We start from the raw sequence: 21,675 nt of genomic DNA on the forward strand, positions 1-21,675 counted from the left end.
TTTGCTGGAGACATAGCTACTCTTTGAGACCATGTTTGCAAGAGTTTGAGCTATTGTATGATTTCTTGTAGACTGTATTAGCTTGCTGAAACAATGTGAAGCAAAGCATGACCTAAAACCTTACAGAAATCAAGATGTGTAACATGCACTTCCTCTTCAGTGGTTTGGTGATCTTATCCAGAGGAACTGAGATTCTTTTATTCTGAATAAATTCATGCTGGCTGATGGTTTCTTCATTAGCTTCAAGATGAGGCCACTGCAATGCAGACTCTGATCTAGATACACACCTTGATTAAAAGTTGGAATCTTGGCTGGATTTGAACTGCCTCTAGTGTTACTGTGCGTGATATCAAACATCCTGTGACTTTTTACTGCCTTGTGCAGTTATTGCAGCTGGAGAGGGCCTTTCCTAATCTTGACTGTTGGGGGAAAGGAATATGAAAATAATGCTGTAAGGCAGTCTCAGTAGTTGATGGATAAATTGTTCTCATGTCCTTTTGTCCCTTAAAGTTTATGTGAGCCTTCATACTATGACTGAATGGAGCTGCTAGTGGCTTCTGGAAGGGTTAATTGTTGATGAAACCATCTGTGCTTGTCTGGCCCCTTCACAAGCAGTGAGTTCATCTTGTTCACTGAAGCAAAAGAAAATTCAGTAAAACTGGCTCACTGAGAGGTCAAACAAGCTCCAAAACAGGGTGATGGTGTGGGAGTAGGGAACATAAGTAATGATTTCAGTAGTAAAAAGCTGCTTTAATAGTCTAGCTTTACTGTGGAACCTCATTCTTAGGTGCTTGATCAAAAGCATCTAAGATCTTCCATGTGTTTGCCTGACTTCAGTGTTCCAGGATCTTGCTTTTCTCCAAAAGATCTTGAGCGCTTGCTTCTAATGGTTCAGTAATTACTCTGGTTGGTTCTTCCAGGAAGTTTGGGTCAATTTCAACATGTGCTGCTGACTTGAATACAGTTAACTTGTGTAAATATTTAGTATTTTTGTATTCTAGCCTATAATTCTGAATCCATGTTAAAATTAATTGCCATAAATATTTTGTCCTAAATGCCTTTTATTATGAACACTTAAGCAAGTAAGATGTTTAGTTTTGCTGTTCTCAGCAGTTTCCATCTCTCCTGCTGGAATGGAATTAGTGTCACTTTTTTCAGTTATTTGAGTATTTATGGTCTTTTTTTTTGTCTTTTCATGTTTTTATATGTTAAATTTGTGATATTACAATAAGTATTACAGATTAGCAGGTTTAGGGATATAAAAATGTTCCTAAATGACGCTGAAATGCTACTGGAAACCTGTGTTAAGGGAGTTAGGTAATCACATTATAACTACTTTTTTTTTTTTTTGATGGACAGAGGAGAATGAAGTCTGAAAAATTGCACAATAATCAACATTCTGTCTTTCCACTCCAAAAAAACATCTTTTTTCTTGACATCCTTAAGAGCAGAAAATGACTGTTAAACCACGATAAGCCTGTTTCTGGTTTTAATTACATTTTGGTAAAGCTTTTATTTAACTTCAGAATTCTCTTTTCCATAATTCGATACACTGCGATTCATTTTCCACTACTTCAAATATGTATTTCTGTGTATTGGTTTAGAATTTCATAGTATTTGACTGGTAGCATCGAGCACACACTTCCACACTTCCCTATGTTTAGGGTGAGAAAGCGGATACCTAGGCTGTTCCGTGCTAACAAGTCTGCAAATGAAGAGCTACATGCTCAGGTGCCTTGGTTTTCGGCCAGTCTTCTGGATGGAAGGAATTAAGTCTCATAATTCACCATTCCAGTCATTATCCCTGGTAGGATCCAGAGGCCAGTGAATCCATCTGCCCTCTGTGCCTCTGACTCTTTCATTAGAGACTCTACAAGTCCTTTTTCATTTGACCTTCTAAATGCTAGGTAGTTTAGTAACTTCTTGCCATGCCTACAGAGAAATAACAGCTTTAATCTCTCTTTTTTTTTTTGTCTATTGTGTACCTTTATAAGAAAATACCTTAGGTTTTCCTTATGCCAGACATAGTAGTAAAACTTTTTTTCAAGTAATTGCCCAGCACCAAATTATGCCCTCTTTAAAAACAAACAAACAAACAAAAACACTTGTTCACATTTTGTATGTAGCTCTGGTATTTTAGTCTTCTTTTTCGGCCTGCTCTGGAGAGCAATAATAACCCAGTGGACACCTTTGCTCTTCTCTCCTTCAAGCAACAGACGCTTTTTCTATTCTTCTGTGCAAAAATAATAGAAACCAATGTTTCTAAAAACAGAGAGACCGTAAATAACGTGTATGAGTGTTTATACAGGTATTGCGCAATTATCTTGAGAATATGCTCTGTAATCTCAGAAAGAACCAATTAAATAGAGTTTAGGCTCTATTTATGGAGAGACTTCTTGCTTTCCATTTATATTTTTATTAGTGCTGACCAAAATGGGTTAAGCAAGAGCAGTGATTTTTCCTGATGTCCGCTCCTGGCAGTGCTAGGAGAGGGCTGTGAAGCTGGTGGGGAGCAGGGAGGGTGTTTTTGCAGGCTCTGTGGCTCGTCACTGCAGAGGCAGAGCGAAGAGAAGCCTCAGGGCTGCCTTTATTTCATTCTTGGGACTTTAGATTATTCTTAATGTAAAGACAGAAGGCTGTTGTTTTAGTTAGAAGTTAACTAAGAGAAAGAAAGCATATTAAGTAGCTATGAGAAATGCTATTTCTCAGGTACCAAAAGCAGCATCATTGCAAACGTTCATCATGCTTTCATTTGAGGCCCTTGGATTTCTTCATTAGATTTGTTTTTAATATTTCATCTCTGCAGACCTGAGAACCACATGGGTCCCTTCTTCCCTGGTAGCATCTGCTGGTGGAAAAAGCCCCGGCCATTTTTACCGATGCTTCCTGAGCTGCGTGTTTTGCTAGAAAGCCTGAGTAGATCTGACACTTCTAGTGATTACGTCATTGAAAATCCTGGTGCAGATAATCTGCAGTTCTGTTATTTAGGTCTTTATTTATTTATTTTATTTATTTTCACAGACTGATCTACTGATATTCATTAGGAGAAATTGTTTTAGTTATGTAGTACAAGATAGAGGCATGAAATAAACTGCTGAAAATGAAAATGCTGCAGCTTGTTTTTGTCTATGCTCTGCTCTTGTGCTTGGCATTTATCTGTTTGACCTCAGCCTTTCAAAAAATAAAGAGCAAGACTTTACTTGCCTTACTGCTTGTGCTCTTTGAAAACAAAATAATCCTGTCTGCCATATTTGTACTGTTACAGTGGTATTTTGTTTTTGCTTTTTTCTTTCCCCAAAAGGTTATTTCAAAATCTTATTTAACCTGCAAAAAAACTGATAGGATTAGATAGAGGAAAAGGGGACATAGGGAGCAAGAGAGACCAGAACATTTGAAAGCTTTGAATTTTCTTAAGAGTTATATCATGGGCTAGACTAAATCATGTCTTGCCTTTCACCCTATTATTTTGGGTTGAGCCGTAGCCAAGAAAAGCACTGATGTGGAGAACCTGTATAACTTTTGTGATCTAATGGCTTTGGATGTCTGTACAGCTGGAGTATAAAGTGACTTAGCTAATTCTCTGACTACTGACCTCATATAGCTCTGTATAGAAAGTAAGTCTGGGAAGGGGTGGCACTGGGAGTAATTCTTCTTGCTAGGCTATCTCCCTACTGAAGCTTTTCCTTGGAGACTCTGCAGACTGAACTTGTCATTGCAGATTCCTGAGCAAGACCCTGCATGTGACTGAGTGCAGCTGCAGGTGGTCAATGAAGGGCGACTCCTGCGCTTGCTTTGCTGGCCAGATGAAAAACAAACACCCCAAAATCCTAAATTATTAAGAGATCAGTAAACTGAGTGGGTTCCTCTTGCATCTGCGTGTTTGTGTTTGCTAGAACGTAATGAAGGGAAGTGGCAGGGCAGCAGAGCTGGGAGCAGGGACAGGTCCTGCTGCTGCTTTTTGTTTTTTCCTTTCTCTGCCTGCTTGCCTGCCAGTGAATAGGGGGTTAAGTACAACGGAAAACCTGCCCTCCTTGTGGTGTTGACATTGGGACACCTCATTATGATCTTTGTCCCTTCATTTTCCAGCTCATAAAGTTGTGATAAATGGTCCTTAATATCTCCACAGAGTCTAAATTCCTGTTGTTTGAGTTTTAGTGCTGTTGCATGTGAGAAGTGATAGCAGCTAAGATATAATGAAGAGTGAAAATTTGTGCTTCACCAGTAATGCCAGTGTCACCTCCTTTTTTTTTTTTTTTTCTTCTTCTTCTAGTCACTTGTTGTTTTTAAAAAAATGCACTTTTTTGAAACTGGAATGGGTTTCCAGATGAAAAATGACAAGATTTGTTTTTATAAGTATTTTTAAGGAGTTTTAAATGTGACTAAACAGATATGACTTACTATATTTCACCTCTGTTGGCAATCAACTGCCCATATAAGCATAGCGGTTATACATGGAAATGAGACTATACTGGAATGGCCTGTTTAAAATGCTAAAATGGCAATATGTGAAAATGAGTTGGCGGGAGGGGAAGTAAGCTCTACCTTTATTATTGTTGTTATTTGATTCCAGGATTAATTTTCATGGTAATTGCTGTTTAGCAGTTTTAGATCCTGCTGGGAGACTCTTCATGTGAAATAAAGCACATGCGAAATTCTGTTCAGTTTTCACTTGATTTGAAATTTATAAAATCTTTGGACAGAGTGGAAAAGCAATTTGCCCTTCCCATCTCTCTTCCCTGATATTTTTGTTTATTTTACTGGTTTGCTGTGAGAGATGCTTGTAACTGAGAGAGTTACCATGCAGCCCAGGCTTTGCTTCTGCAGATGCTAATCTGATAAGAAGAGCTTGTTTACCCTTGCTTTCATTTCTTCCTGGTTGCTTCTTCCCCCTGCCAGTTAATAGTTAATAATGCTTTGGTATTTTAAAGGAAGAATCAAAGCCTGTCCACTCATTAAGCATGTTTTTGGAATAGATATTAGGAAATAATTATTTGTATTTACTCACTGTAAAATTAATCTCATGCAAATGTTAGGTATTTTTTATAGGACGACATATTTTTCCCTATTAAAACGTATGTCAAGTGCTTTCAAAAACAAACCAGATACTGTTTTGTATTCAGTGACTCAATTGCCATGGAATCGGAGCACTCTTAAGCTTTCTTAATTATTCACAGCGTCCATCTATTGTGCCTAGGAATGCCCTCATTGCACAGAAATGTTTTTTAATGAAAGCAAGGCCTAAAACCACAAAGCGGAGTAGGAGTTGGAGGCAGAATTACCTTCAGTTGAGTATCATGAATGTGAAGCACTGTATAAAAACAAATCTTCCCAAATCTTGCTAATCTTCCCAGTATTGTTTCTCACTTATTCTTGAAGCAAAAAAATGAAATAATAACTTACAGTAAGGAAGGCAGTGTGCCCTGTCTGGACATAGGCCTTCCTCTTGCCTGCCTTAATGACTGTAGTTCAGGGGAGTTAAGCCATTCTGTCTAAAACAGGTATATAATTGCCTGAGGTACAAAGAGTGCATATATATATATAAATTTCTCAAGTGTAATTTTGATTAATTGAATAACTTGAGATTTAGAAAGTGATGACTGTCAAGTGATTTCTTAATTCAGATTTACCATCTTTCCCTGCAAAGGAAAGATGAATTCCCTGGTCTTGAATCCATGATAGTAAACTTCTAAGACCTACCTCTTAACACTAGCTTACAGATTCCACTTTGCATTGCTGAAAACACTATTTCTGTTTGTTTATTTCAGCCTCAGTTTTAAGTGTACTATAAAACTCCAAACATGACTAGCTTAATATGATGAGTTTTAATGTTTTTTTTGTCATTTTGCTATCTAGAATAGCTTTGGTAAATGTAGCGACTGCTTCTTTACAGTGCTACTGGCACCTAGAATTAGCAAACCCTCTTCCCCCGCCCCCTCCCCCCCCCCGAAATTACATGAAACAAAGTTAACTTGCTAGATCTTTAAGTTTAAAAAATAAATACTGAGTTTAGTAGCTGGTGGCTACTTCTAGGGTATGTTTGCATCCAACAGAGGTTTCCAAAGTGGATGGGACAGAACTTGCAATGTAATTGACCTTCTGATGTTTGGACTACTCCATTGGGGCTTTTTCTCTTTGGGAATCTGTGGTGTGTTTCTTAACCTGGTCTGAATGTCAGACACAACTGGTGGCACCGTTGGCTCCGTGTGCAACCTATAAACACGCAGCTGTGTGCAGGTAGCATCTCCAGAAAGCCCCCAGGTATCTCTAATACCTGTAGCTGTGATAATCAGTTTACAGTGCTGCATGTTCTAAGTCTGCTCAGGGGTCATGCTCTTGCACTATGCTTTGTATTTTTAACTGATCATCAGATATATTTAAGCCGCTTCCTCCGAGCTCACTATTCCCTTAGCATTCCACATCTCTCTTCAGCAAGGAAGTTTGCTCTTCTGTCAAACTTGTATGCTTGATTTCCTTGTGTAGAGCTGCTGAAAAACGGAGCTTAAGGGTAGAGCAGCTGCTGTCAGTTAATAGCCCTCGTCACCTATTATAAGACTTCATCAGTTCCAGTAATGAAATTACAGGTCTGACCGATTGACTGTGTTGCTAGGCTACCTGTCCTCTGATAAGCCACTTTTCCACAGCTTCAACTGACCTTTTTAATATACAAGCTACTGATTCAAGTACAGTCATTCAGCTTCACTATAGCTTCCATACTTCCTGATGTCTGCTGGAAACCTCAAGAAGGTATGGATATACAAGCATTTCATGTTACAATATATTCTCTAATAATGTCTTTGCAGTAGAAATTGTTAAACTGGACACACAAATGGACCCTTTGCTTATTGCCAGTTTGATGACAACAGTAAGGAGATACTGAAGAAGGTTTTGAATCCTGAAAAGTCAGGAGCATGAGAAGGTGTTATTTTGCTTCAGAACCAAGTTTCTGTGGCTTTACCCACAATAAATTAAAATACTTCTTTCTAATCTTGTTAAACCTGTGGACAACTTCATTCCTTTTTTTAGATCAACCAAAATATGATCAGCTATTTGGGAGCAAAAAGTGTATTTGGGACTGACTTCAGGTATTGTGCATCTGCTTTATGGGTGGAGTGAACAATTTTGAGATGATTCTTGGTCAAGAGAAATACCTCTCTAGAAAACAAACTTCACCATCACTGAAGCCTAAAGATTAAGAGGGTGTTCTGGAAAAATACTTCTCCAGCTGTTTTCCTGTGCTTACGTTCCAAGCAGGGCATCTTCTGTTTTGCAGTGTGGAAGCCTAACGTTTAGTTTCATCTCGTTTGCCTACTCTATATATTGCATTCTCTGAGCTAATAAAGAAATTAGGGGCTAAAATATTTTTCTGTTTGTGATATGTACATAACAGTGCATGCCTCTAATCCAAACACACTGTGTCACAAACAAATTCAAATTTATTCTGTCCTGTCACCATTTTTAAAAAATATGCTAGAAAAAAAAAATCCCTTAGCTTTTACTAAGATTCAGTTCAGATAGATGGTAGGGCAAAGTTTCCTTCCCTCTCCTCCCCCCAAAAAATGGCAGTCGTTTTGCTTGTGTGCACATAACATACTGTAGGTGCAGCTGCCTTGGAGTTGCATAAGTTCTTGGCTGAGATCCAGCGTGTTGTGTTTGTATTGCTAGGGGTTGCCACCAGGAAGTGGTAGTGCAATGCCAGAATGAGTAAATTCTTTTATTCTTGCTATTTTAGTGTGTGCTCACTTGGTGCCATTCAGCATTCCTTGTTGCTGGTGTGCTCGTGAAGGTGAACTCAAGGAGCAGTGAAAGTGGGTGGTCAGTACGGACAAACATGTAGATCTGGGAAAGTGTCTAAGTCTTTTGTTACTAGGCTGGAGAGATTACATGGATTTCCAACCGGAAATCTTATCTTTCTACATCAGTTTATTTCAAGGTTTCACAAGTTTGTTTTATGTTCCTTAAATACAGCTCTAATTTTACTGACTTTCTAAAACTAATGCTACAGTTGCACTGTTCTCTAAAGGCTAAATTTCTTTGGAGTTACTGCACCCAACTGTTTTCCTCAAGTAGAAGTTATATAAACATTGGTATTTACATAATCTAGATTAACAAATGCTCATTCTTCTGGAAGAAATTACCTTAAATTTAGATATAGCAATTAAGTAAATTAAGGAAATTTTTTGTAAAAATAGAAAATTGGTTCATGTATTCCTGTGCATATACTTGAATACATCGTGGTTATCTATTTTGTTTGATGTTCAAAGGCATTTGCTACCTGAATTTTGATGCCTTTGAGGTGAGTTGCTTGAAATGAAAATTTATGTTCTTTTCCCTTTTTTCCCCTCCCTTTTTTTAGCCAAAGTTTTCTATATAAAACTGAAGTTTTTCAGCTTAAGATAAGGTTATGAATCTGACTTGACTTTGAAATGATTTTCACTGTTGATTTTTTATGAGCTTTTCTTTCTTCTAGCTTTCCAAGACCAACTTCTCCAACAACAATGATTTTCGGGCTCTCCTGCAATCTCTCTATGCCACATTCAAGGAATTTAAAATGCATGAACAGATTGAAAATGAATGTATCATTGGTTTACTTCAGCAGCGTAGCCGGACAGTGTACAATGTGCACTCGGACAACAAACTCTCAGAGATGCTTAGCCTCTTTGAGAAAGGGTTAAAGAATGTAAAGGTAAGGTACCACAAGTAGACTACATGAAGGACTTGTGTGGCCTAAGGAAAACATGCTGTGATTAGTTTGCCTCACCTTTCTTTAATATTCTCCACAAGTAAATTATAGAAGTCACTAAAATATTTGTGGTTTCTTGATATGATAGTGAAAATTTCTAGTCTAAAACACAAAATCTTTTGCCAATCTTTTTAGTTACTAAACTTATAGTAAAGTTCTTTCCAAGAGTATGTCTTGTGAAGTCCATCAGCATTTAACTTAGGATATTTTGAGGAGGCAATATGGAAGTTTCAAATATGAAGCAAGTTTAGCTAGTGGTGAGAACAGTTTCTGACTAGCAATTTTGACTCTTATTAATTTGTTAGGAAGCTTAGTGTTTTTTTTTTTTTTTTTTTTTTTTTTGTGAATGGGCATGATTAGGTACTTTAAAGGTGCTCTTCTATTAGCGACTCCTTATGACCTGCAGCTCAACAGTGCTGCTAATGTTCCAATCCTCAAGTAGCTATAAACATTTATTTCTTTAGTTGGCTTGTTCATTACTTGAGCTTGAATTCTTTTCCAGTTGCACCCTACTTGCATTTTACTGGGTTAGCCAAGTCTCCCTTTCTTCACTCGTGGAACTGCAGCCTTTAGTAAAAATTTGTTACCTCGTATTACACTGCTAGTGCAGTTGATCCATATTTTCGGTAATGCAAATGTTTAACGTAGAGTTGTTGACTGGATACATTCTGCTATCTAAGGTGTTTTTTGAACAGGGAAACCTGAAAATAATACTCTTTTCCTGGACAAATAAATCCTGAAAATATATTGTCTTAAGCTGTTTCAGTTAATCAGAAAATGGAGAATAAACAGGAGAGAAAGTTAACAGTATGCTTTCTGTCATACCCATTCTAATGGGATGCTAGTGTAATTGTCATTTACATTGACTCCTTACATAGGAATAAAACATCTAAGGGAATTAGAAAAATATTAGAAAAAAGGAATTATAACTTTTTTGAAGTTATATCCATACTGAGACTATCTATAGTCTCTATCTATAGTCTCAGTATAGCATTGTGTATAATAAGTATTGATAACACTTCTTTGGATGAGCTACTGCATGTTTGTCTTGAGAATAAAGGACATAAACTTGTCCTCAGTGACTCTTCATTTCCGGAGAACACCAAGTTGTCAGGGGTTTTTGATGTAGCAGTCTGAAAAGAAGTAAACTTGCAACATTTACTGTAAGAACTACCAGGAACTTCCATATGTTGTAATTACTGCACAGACTTCAGAACCAACTGCACAGACTTCAGAACCAACTTAGTACTAGAACAAAGAGCAAGCGACCCTATTGATAGGTGAGGTTGGTCTAACTTGCTTGTTATCTGTCATTCAGAAGTCAGTTGCATCTTTATTTCAAAATTCTGACCATTTCAAAGTAAATTCCTATAGAAAATATATAATTATAAATTGCATTTCCAATTATGAAACTAGAATTGCATTCAGTTAAAGTATGAAGTTCAACAGGTATATCTTAGATTAATTGTTATGCAAAATATGCAAATACTGTTTAACTACTTTGAACTTTGGGTGAGACTGTAGATTGGCAAGCCTTGGTCTTTATTACCAAGTGAAAATTTGATTAGATAAGCTATTTCATATCTGATGATAACATACATTAGACTCATCTAGAATACTTTGTTCTAGCTCATGGTAGGCCGGTGTGGAATGTCAGCTGGTCTTCAGATTTGTATTTTAATACATTCCTATTATGAACTAAATCTGCTTCCCAGAATATACTGTATTTGTGGGGCAAATGTAATGAGCTTTATTGTGAAACCCAGGCATACTGAGAAATTTGACCCTTGGGTGAATGGACTGGATTTAACAGGTAAAACCTTTGCTTTCTTTACAGAATGAATATGAACAGCTAAACTATGCGAAACAGTTGAAGGAGAGGTTGGAAGCCTTTACCAGGGATTTCCTTCCTCATATGAAAGAGGAAGAAGAGGTAGGTAGTATTTTTTTCCTCAAAGATTCCGCTAATTTTGAGGAGAGGGCGGCTTTGGAAAGACTGAATAGAGATGAAGGGTTTGGAGAGTCAGTATTTTCAATGATCATTTGTTCTACTACTATGCCAGTTTGCTTTTAGGGCTGACTGTTGTGGTGTTCTGTTCTCAAACTGGAAAAGTGAATAGAAAAGTGAATACATGGAAAGTATGGGGGCGGGGAAGGGGGCGAAAATGGCCCTTTAAAAACTTACTGTTTTGGCGGAAACTCGGACTGAAAAAGTTGGTGTTATTAACATACTACATAATTACAAGGACAGTCAAGGTCTTCTATACATGTGTGTGTATATATACACACAGGCTCTCTTGCCAGGACTGGCCTTTACTAAACCTTTTAAATAAGGGTTATGTGAATTGTGCAGAATGTCACAGTGAATTTTAGTCAAAAGGAATAAACAATGTTGCTGTTAAATCAGACTTTACGCTTAATTTATTGCATGAATGAGTAGCTGTATGGGCTGTTTAAGCTTGCAAAACTTAGTCTGTTCATGAAACAAAAGATGCATCTTTAAGTTGCCCGAAACTCTTTAAAAATATGGGAACAAGTAATATAGTAATACAGATGGAATATTTTACTTTGATTGTGAACATTTGTGCTATCACGGTGACTCATTAGAGTGGTACAACTGAAAAAGATCAACTTATCAAATACCTTAAAATTACAGTAAGTGATATTTTGAAGTATGCATTCTATAACTTTTGATTATAAAACAGTAGTTTTGGATGAGCAAAACTGCAGCTGGCCAAAAGTCTGCCAAAAATTAAGGAAAAAGAGAAGTCCAGAAACCAGTGCTCCATGACTCAAAATGACACTCCCAAACAGCCTCTGACCTATATTTGGAACATAAAGACTTGTACTGCCAGTCTGATGATTTATGGGTATCCAAAAACTGGGAAGCATCTTCTGAAGGTAGTAGATCTCAAGTCGGTCCGAGAGAAGGCTTACCTCATGTTTCTCTTCCTTGTTCTTTTGTCTTCTGTGTGAGTATCTGAATAAGTTATTTAATTTAAGCAAGTTTAATCACTTCCCTTTTTCTGCTGGAGAAAGTAGGGAAACAGTTTGCCTGAGATTATGCAGTGATCCATTGGTAAGTGGAGGAGCTGAATGCAAAGCTTCCATGGTCCTGTCTTTATATTCACTTATATGCTGTGTTTTACTCCTTGAGAATTTGAAATGGGAAATCTGTCTTGGCAATTCTGTCTTAATGGTTGTGGATAGCAGTGTCTATTATCTATGGCAGCATGACACTTACTGTATTTCACATAACTGGAATCTCCTGCTTCAGGTTTTCCAGCCAATGTTGATGGAATACTTTACTTATGAAGAATTGAAAGATATTAAGAAGAAAGTAATTGCACAGCACTGCTCACAGAAGGAAGCTGCAGAATTCAGAGGTCTTAGCAAGTGGAATCAGGCTGAAGAGCTTCAGAAGGTCTTTAAGTATTCTGTGGATGAGAAAGCAGATCAAGGTGAAGCATCTCATTAAAGTGAAAGCAATTTTAAATGTGCAAATAATGCCTAAACACCATGTCAGTGAGATAACTAAATGTATGTACAGGCAGTTAATAGCTTTTGTAAAATGGTAATTTCTTCAAAGTAGTTTTGAAACTTAGAAGAATTTTGTTGTATAGTACAGCCTTCTTGGCAGGTTGTAATGTAGGTGCTACTTTGCTGTTTACAGTTCCTCTTCTCGTTTCTTTTCCCCTTGCCTTCCATAGTTATATACACCTTTATATATATATATCTATGTATAAATATATATATATATTTTTAAGGGGAGAAATCAGAAACAGTTCTGACCTTGCCTTTAATGCTTGGGTTTCAGGCAGTCTCTGTAGGCTTTTGTGTTGGCTACTTAATAATACCGAATAGTTAGTCAGCTGAGAATATTTCAAATTAAAAGCAGCTTGCCTCCCTTACTTCCACCAGTGAACTTCCTAGGCCTCTCATGAACCAGAAGAGAAGACACTGGTGTGATGAGAGGAGCTGAATCCATAAAATGCGAGAGTAGCTCAGGTGAAATGTCTTCTGAGAGTGGGAATTTAACTTACATTCATCTGTAACTCTACCTTTCTTGATGATATTTAGAGTAAGATGGACAATTTCTGAGGTGATCTTTAGGTTATTATGGCTTGAAACCGCCCACGTCTTTCATGTTGAAAAATTCTTAACTACGTAAGATTTAATACACCAAGAAAGAGAATAAATGTACCAAAAGTGTAATACTGGGAGAGACTGCCAAAAAGGGCAAGCTCTTGTGAACTGACTACGTGAGTACATGATATAAGATGTGCTACTATCATCAAAAAGCTTGAAAATCTATATTCTGTAATGAGATTTTTTGATTTCTAAAGTACTCTGTTCATTTTCCACCCTTTGGGTCAAGTCTTGGAGAAACGTGGTACAGGTAGTCTTAAGGGATTGCTTGCTGTTGTCTATAACCGGAATAGGAGTTTTGAGACAGCAGAATTTCTTAACAGTTGTGTTTTTTAACTTTAGGGAATGAAAAGGGTGTGTCCTTCACTGTTTTCTTCCATGTTAAAAAAAAAAAAAAAAAAAAAAAGGCATTGCCTTAGTCTTGTGAAGTACTAGTTTCATTTTAATGCAAAATTTTATGTAGGCTGAGATAACTTGCCAGGTCTCTAAATATATTGATTCATCAAGCAAAACTGTCCCTAATTGCATTTTGTTTTTGAAGTAGTAACAGATTATCATAGGGTAATTTATTTTGCTATACTCACCTTTGAAGTTTCTCTGCAAAGGGAGAGAGAGACCTGATTGCTGCCAGTGTAAGCTCTTATGTGCTGATTATCAGTTGAAAAGCTTTCTGGGATGCCATGCATATGATTCAAAATAATAAAGCCTCTCTAAAATAGAAGCATTAACTAAAGTACTGAATACATTATGTAGTTTGCAGCTCCTACTATTATGGTACTAAGGGAGAGTTATTGGAGGTGGGTACTGCTGTCCGCTGACTGCAATGATTAAATCTTAGCCTCTGACCAGTATTGGCTGTTACCTGCTGATCTCAAAGGCAGGTCACAGCTCAGAAGTTGAAAATTAATTGCCTATGCTTGCCACTGAAGTTGGAAATAAAAATAGGAGACATCTCCAAACAGTTAATGTGGACTCTTTTGCTAGGTCCCAGTAAAGAAGTTGAGTGCTTAAATGAAGTGGTCCCTGCTGTTAATGTTCTATGTACTGGTGCTGTGTCCAGGGAATATGGCAAAAGCAAGAAGCAGATGTATATGCATGAATTGTGACATAGGATACGTTTTAAACAGGTTTACTAGAGAACTCTGCTTTCATCCTGCTGTGATTGAATAGCAGCAATTTACTTTTGTCCAGTTCATGTTAGAGGCTTTGAGGATCAGGCTTGGAAAGATCAAATAGCCTGTTGAAGAAAATGGGAAATAAAATTGAATTCAAATATTATTTTTAAGGTGATATTATAAAGAAAGCTTTTAAAAATCAAAGCAGTATTTACTGCCTTCTGATGAATTTTCTAAAAATGCTAACACTTTAGTGAAAAACTTGTTTAAAGTATTTTTCATACACTCTAGTCTTCTATTGCACTGCTCAAAACATGAGTTTAAAGCAGTGGGGATGAGCCTCATTTAACACATTGCTTTTTTTGTATTTTAGAAGCCGAGGTGATAGGGCACACTACAAATATTACTAATCTTCCTCCGGAAGTGATGCTGACCATTTTCAGTTACCTTAACCCCCAAGAGTTATGCCAGTGTAGTCAAGTAAGCATGGAATGGTCTCAGCTGGCTAAAACTGGATCCCTCTGGAAACATCTTTATCCTGTTCGCTGGGCCAGAGGTAAGTTAAACTTCAGTTTTCTTTTGAAAGCTTGTTGGTCATCAGGATTTGTTTTAGTATCAGCAGTCATATACACTGAACAAAAGAGGGTGCACATGTCTTAGGAAGGAGCTCTGAAATTTAGTAAAATGTTTTTTCAAAAAAAAAAAAAGTACTCAAAATACCTGCATCTTGTAGAGTTAAAGGACAAAAGTTCTCTTCATGAATAGCTGTTAATAGTGTTTATTAGGGTTTTTTTTTAAAAAGTGTGTATTAGGTTTACTTAGGTTTATTTTCTTATATGAATGATAACAAGTAAATTCACTAGTACTACATCTTAATTATGATTTATGAATATAAGGGATTTTGGATTAAAAATGCTTCTGTGACAGCATTCATTGGTAGAGATAAAATCTAATTTTGTTAAAGTGCTGATCAGTATCTTTTCCTTAAAGAGGTTTGTCTTGTAATTCATACAGTAGAATTGAGGTTTAAAACAACAGAATTTTAAAACTTCCTCATAACCTATTTTTAATTGCTGTCTTTGAAGTTGAGTGTGAAAGATTTATTCTCTCTCTTACCAATCCTTTAAATGTCTTACTTAAATAACTATTATTTAATTTAAAACCTAAATTTTTATTGCAGTTACAATAGTACTTTTCATGTACTTAATTTATGTGAATGTTAAAAAATCACTGGAGTATGGTATTGCAAGCTATGTAAATACTGCCATTTCCATGATTTTGAGTAAAGAAGAAACATTCTGACAGGTTATCTTTGATGTGTCTTTGTAAGGTTTTAAGGGAGAAAAAAAACTAAAAATACATAACTTAGTTTTTATTTATCTCAGAAACTAAAAAACCTCTTTCATTTGTATCTCTGATTTGAAAAATCTGTGTAAGTTAAGGAGAAATTAAAGTGGTGTTTAGATCTCTCTCTCTCTCTCTCTTTCTCGTTTTTTTCTGGATTAATCTAACTAAATATGAGAGGTTTGTCCCTGAACTGCTGCGGTCTGTTCAGTCTGTTGAAGAAAGGGGTTGCAGTGTTTAAATCATTTGTAACTTTGGTTTTCATATAAAACTTAATGACCTTAACATTAAAATATAGCACCCAAAAATGCTTCAAATGCTTCCTTCTCTTAATTGACGAGATGCCTTTCCCATGACACACTGTCTATGTTAACACCATTGTTTGTGGGGAAGTGCTCAAAACTGGGTGGAAGCTTCTCAAATAGGACTTACTGACAGAGTAAGAATACATAAAATTGCAGGCTTAGTTCAATTTTTGAGTTTTCTAATACAGAAAGGGCTTTTAACACTTTTTATGCATTATGAGGATGGGATAGAGAATATAAACAGCATCATATCATCACCAAGATCTTTTCCTTCAAAGTTAGCGGACAATCAAATAAATAGGAGTTCTTGTCACTTCTATTTACTCAAATAATAAACCTTGTTCCTGTAGAGAGTACTCATCAGGTGTAGCTCTTTAATAAGAGTAAGATCTTTATGTCCAGCCCTGTCCATAGTAAGTGAGGCAGTATATATGCTTGCACTGAGCCCAGCACTATAATATACTCGAAATTAAATAAATGAATCAGGAACTATATCGGGGTGCAGTCCAGGGTTTTTTTGAGATGAATGTAAAACTTGTATTACCAGATTAGGTCACAATGTACTAACAATCGTTGCAAATTTTTGTTATGATGAGAAAGGTTTTTAATCAGTGTTTTTTTTCCCTTGTCTGGGTAGGTGATTGGTATAGTGGTCCTGCAGCAGATCTTGAGGCAGAACCTGATGAGGAATGGGTGAAAAATAGAAAAGATGAAAGTCGTGCTTTCCAGGAATGGGATGAAGATGCTGACATAGATGAATCTGGTGGGTAAATTGATTTCAGTGGAAAGTTCTGATTTTGGTTTGGATTTTTTTTTTCCTGAGAATGCACAGGTTGATTTATGGCACAAAACAATCTTTTTTTATTTTTTTAAAAAGTATCAATTTTCAGAATTGATTTTAGGATCTTTACATAATGGAAAATGCTCTTGTACTTGTATTCCATTGGGATGAAATGTTTCCCAAGCCAAATAGTAAGCAAAAATAACTTGGGAAGCTTTATCAAGTAGCTACTTGGCATTTCTAAAAGCAGTGCCTTTCTTTTCCATCTTGATCTCATCCCAACTCCTATCTGAATGAAAAAGCCAGCAACACCCCTCCCACACTTAGTGGGTTACATTGGGCTAAACTCGCGTACGTAGGAGAAAGCAGACGCTGACTGGCGCAGGTAGAAGGGAAGAGTTAAAAGGATGTGTCTGGAATTAGGAAGGAGGTGAAAGGTAGACCTCACCTTGCAGAAGATCTAGAAGTTTGATTAAGTCATCATGTAAAAATTAATTGAGGTGCACTGTAGACTTAATGTAAAATTTGTCTTAAACTGTTATCTGGTACTTGTTAATATCACAGGCAGTGAAATAGCCTGTGAGATTACAGCTTTTAATTAGTTACTGCAATTTCTGCTTAAAGCAAATAAGTGGGTATAACTCCTAAACTTGCTCTGAGCAGTTCATAATCTGAAGTAAATATTTCTCCAAATCACTTCATGGTCACCTGCGTTTGAACTTTTGCTTGCTCTTGGAATTAAACTCTTTAACTCTCAGGCAGGTATACAGACCTCAAAGATGAGGCTTTAGTAACTTCTTGAGCTAGAATTCCACAGAAGCTTGAGGTATGTTATGAAACTCATGTCTTGTTAAGCTTTCATTAGTTTCTGGATAACTTGTTTGATGCAAGCTGATGAGAAGTTCCAGGTGATTCAAAGCATATTTTAAGTCTTTCTCTCTGGATTGTTTTGCAGAAGAATCAGCTGAAGATTCACTCGCCATTAATATAGCACAGACGGAAAAGCGTTTACTTCATGGCTTAATTCATAATGTCCTCCCACATGTAGGCCCTTCAGTGAAGACATTAGTACTGGCCTACAGTTCTGCAGCGTCTAGCAAAATGGTATGTAATATGAAACTTGTATTAGTAATTGTGGCTATGCAGTCTGTAATTAATAACTGATGTTGCTGAATTTAAAGCACCCTATTGTTAGAGAAAATGAGTTGCAGTTGAATATGAATGTGTGCTTTGTTTCTGACACTGTCTGCAGCTTCCTTGGTTTATTATGTTTTCTTATTCTTCCTTTTCTAGGTTAGACAGATCTTGGAGCTTTGTCCCAACTTGGAATATTTGGATCTCACTCAAACTGATATATCAGACTCTGCGTTTGAAAGGTTAGCTAACTGCCATTTTTTATTTTTATTTATTTATTTTTTGTAGTATTCAAAGCAGAACTTAGCGTTTTTTGAGAGGAAGTTCATTAAAACATGTCTACAACCCTATGTTTTACCCTAGGATTAACTAAGATTCACGTATTAACCAGCAACAAAAACAGAATAACAAATCTAAAATACCAAGTAAAGTATCTAACTTTGGTCATGAACCAAAACACCCTGGCTTCACTATTGCATGCATATCACCTTTCAACAATCCTCAATCCTCAATAATTGTATTTTGCTGTGGTTTTAAAACCTTCAAATTGCCTATAGCTTTGGGAAGTTTTTCAGAGGTGTCATGTAGCTCTTTTCCAGATATAGCTGGTAGTGCTTGTAGTACTGTTATTTAAGAAACTGTATTCAAATGGCAGGGAAAGCTCCAAGGCTTTGGAACTGTGTGTTAATGTCAATTTCTGAGTTTTATAGAGGTCTTCAGAAAATTTCTTAATGGGATGAGTAGAGCTTTTACTACTGAGTCTTAATGTGATATTGGAACTTTAGTGGCTATTCCAGTGCGCAACCTTTTTGTCAGTGTGATACTCCAGATTTTTGTGTGTTGAATTTGTATCAACATTTTTCAGCTTGTCCGAACAAGAAGTTCTAGTTGAATTAAAGGCTTTAGGGAATGACATTATATGCAGCAGGAACTGTTTTTTTTTTTTTTTTTTTTTCCAACTACTGTATTGTATGTTCTAATGTTTTCAGTCTAAAGTAGGTGGTAGACAATTAGTAGACAATTTTTCTAGGTTTATATACAGTACTTTGCAGTATCAAATCTTGTATGTAAGTCCAGGGATCTTTTGTGATTTAATTTAAGTATGTACTTTCCTTAGGATATGTTCTTTTGTATGTTTAGCCTTAGCAGTTGTTTCTGAACAAAAATTTAAAAAGAGACTTTTTTTTTTCCTGATTTCAGTTGGTCTTCAGTTGGTTATTGTCAAAATCTTCGCCACCTTGATCTATCTGGCTGCGAAAAAGTCACGGATGTGGCAGTAGAGAGGATTTCCAGAGCTTTGGGTATCATATCAACTCACCATAACAGAGGCATTCTGAAAAGCTGCAGAAACAGGAATGCCAAGACTTTATGGAAAAATAAAGATGTTGCTCTTCAGTCCAACAAGAAGTATAGTTGTTTCCACGAGATGAGCAATGAGAATCTCATTGAGGGAGGAGGTAGTGAGCATCACTGGACTAAACCTGACAGCTCAGAAAGCTTCAACGCTGCTTACGTATGGATGCTAGATGCAGATGACTTAGCAGACATCGAAGATGCTGCGGAGTGGAGACACAGAAACGTTGAAGGATTTTGTCTTGTGGAACCGACAGCCAATATTAATTGTTCTGCGTCTTGCTATGCTAGGGGTATTTATGGATTAAGGACTAGAGGGTGGCAGCAGCACTGTGCTTCTACTGACTTGATTTACTGCAGTCACTCGTTTTGCTGTGCTGGGACAGCACTAAGAACTATTCGAGCACTTCCCGAGTCCTCTGCACTGTGTAAAAAAACAAGGACTAAACAGTCAGAGAAAAAAGACTTTGCATACTCTGGGAGTGAAAAATCAGGTGAAGAGACTGCACGAGTTCTTCAGTTTCTCAGTCTATCTGGATGTTACCAGGTCACAGATCGTGCTCTCAGGTGAGAAGGCACTTTATGAGCTACTTGGCTGCAGTGGAGTTTGTCTTTTCTAATTGTATTTGTAACAGTTGACTTGTTTTGGGGTGTATCTATCTGGTCTGTTTTTCTTTGAAATAATCTTACTGAGAAGCATCCTCTGAAGTACTTTTGTGCACCTCCTGTTCAAGGCAGCACTTAGGCTTTTAGATTTGGTTTTCCTTGCATGTTAGCAGGAAATTCAGTGATGGCTCACTGAATTATTATTTTTTCATGATGCCCGTCAAACTTACGAATGCTCTTGGAACTTTAAAAAGCTGGAGCAACATTTTATTTAACTTGTGCAGGTAATTACATAATTATGGAGGCATATATAAATAATGTGAGCTTATACATAAGGAGGAAAGGATAGTTGGTATGAGCGTTGATACTGAGCTTTGGAAGAGTTGTATGTAATGTTCTTGTGTGACATTATTTACCATTGATATTTTATATTGTACTGAAAAATGGTTAATGTTTCATAATAAAAACAGGACAAAACTGGAATACTTTCATTCACCTACTGCGATGTCCTGTCGCATTTACTGCTAACTGCAGAAGACCTTGTGTCTGCGTATATTGTATGTTGTAGTCAAATGAGAGAGAGTGCTGGTGCTGGGGATTGTGCTCTTCCAATACTTCACCCTCATTTGAGGGGTACAGTGCCCTCATAGGAAGGGCTTAGTAGTGCAGGTTTCCAAGTTTTTGTCGGATAGGGAAGTTATTGAAGAGTTGAGAGCGTGTGCTGCACAAAAGTGGTAGGCTTGCGTTTGTCTGAATAATGTGCATCCCTAGGGAAGAACCGGAAACCTCATAGTGGAAACGTTTTTCAGTTGGCTTCTTTTAAACGGCTGATAGCTGCCTTGGAGGTTAGGAGTTCTGCTTTCGTCTGCTCACAAGAGAAAGCTGCCCTTCGATGCGCTCAGGGCATTTCCAGTTTTATGTCCTGGCTCCATTCAGAAGTGTTGTCGCCCGGTATCACAAGAGGAGCTTGTTTGTGGCTGGAGGCTGCTTAGCTGTCCTGTGATCTCGCTGAGGGCCCAGCAGTCTTACTGGGAGTGATCAATCGAATTTGATGTGTTTATGAGGTGTTTTCATTGGCAGCTGAACTGTATTGCATTTTGAGGAAAAAGAAGGGCTTTCCATTTGAATATTATGGTGGTATTTTGGCCAAGAGAGGCAGCACCAGTAGAGATTTCTTCAGGAGAAACCAGCTGATGTAATCGGGTCTGTCAGGTGCCACTTTGAGCTGGCTGCCTCCCTCCTGGGGCGCAGCGCTGCCAGGCTTCCAGCTAAAAGCTTTGGCGAAGCGGTTGGGTTTTGTTAAAAGCTGCCTCGTGAATTGGGTGAGCGCGCTGGCGGCCTCGTGGGACACGGGCGTGCGTGCGGGCTCTGAGCGCGTGTGCCCGTCTCTGTTCGCAGGGCGCTGACGCTGGCGGGAGGGCTGCCGCACCTGGAGCACCTCAACCTGTCGGGGTGCCTCGCCGTGACCGCCGCGGGCCTGCAGGACCTGGTGGCTGCCTGCCCCTCGCTCAACGACGAGCACTTCTACTACTGCGACAACATCAACGGTAACGCCTTTCGTGAGGGCACGGGCCTTCGGGGGGAGTCACGCTGGGTGTAAGACCACTTTAAAACAAAGTGAAACAGGCCTCTCTTGTTGCCTGACATCTATGGCCTAATCACAAAATGACAGATCTTCTTGCTTTTTCTTAGACTTCTGTACTTAAGTCTTTTCGGTACAGGTCTGTGCACACGAGTGTTACCTGGAGAAGCATTTTTCATCCACCTATCTGGTTTTTAGCACTTGTACTACCCTAAGTTATAAATTTCTACCTCTTTATATCTATTCCGCCCCCCCTCTTTTTTTTTTTTTTGGTACCAGTGTAATGGGAGCCTCTTTGCTTGAAATTATTACCAAAGTGATTATTTTTGGGGGGGGGAGGAGAGGGGCTTTTGCTTTGTTTAAAAAACAAAACAAAACTCATAGTACTGTAGCTTGGCATGAAGAGAATGCCGTCACTAATATTGTAGGATTTTTTTTTTTCTGCTGTCATGTGTCCTTGTACATTTTTTTTTCCTCCTGTTTTTGCTTGACTTAGGGATGGGTCTAAAGTTGAAGCATTCAGATGTATAGATAAATGCATAAAATAGAGTGGAAGTCTTTCAGAG

General features: G+C 37.6%; 1 protein-coding gene across 3 annotated transcripts in view; it reads left to right on the plus strand.

The window, feature by feature from the left end:
- Nucleotides 1-21,675, plus strand: part of FBXL5 (F-box and leucine rich repeat protein 5) — a 29,835-nt gene that overhangs the window by 3,134 nt on the left and 5,026 nt on the right. For all 3 annotated transcript variants that reach the window (XM_088539963.1, XM_088539962.1, XM_088539961.1), the window contains exons 2-10: nt 8,468-8,683; nt 10,578-10,673; nt 12,018-12,201; nt 14,378-14,560; nt 16,291-16,416; nt 17,390-17,538; nt 17,728-17,810; nt 18,769-19,488; nt 20,926-21,074. In XM_088539963.1, the coding sequence (XP_088396089.1) occupies nt 8,468-8,683; nt 10,578-10,673; nt 12,018-12,201; nt 14,378-14,560; nt 16,291-16,416; nt 17,390-17,538; nt 17,728-17,810; nt 18,769-19,488; nt 20,926-21,074 (1,906 nt within the window). The remainder of the gene's footprint in view (nt 1-8,467; nt 8,684-10,577; nt 10,674-12,017; nt 12,202-14,377; nt 14,561-16,290; nt 16,417-17,389; nt 17,539-17,727; nt 17,811-18,768; nt 19,489-20,925; nt 21,075-21,675) is intronic.

This window comes from Tinamus guttatus, unplaced genomic scaffold (assembly GCF_059628265.1).
Source record: "Tinamus guttatus ecotype Peru unplaced genomic scaffold, ASM5962826v1 Tinamus_guttatus_pri_ptg000052l, whole genome shotgun sequence".
Taxonomy (NCBI): Eukaryota; Metazoa; Chordata; class Aves; order Tinamiformes; family Tinamidae; genus Tinamus; species Tinamus guttatus.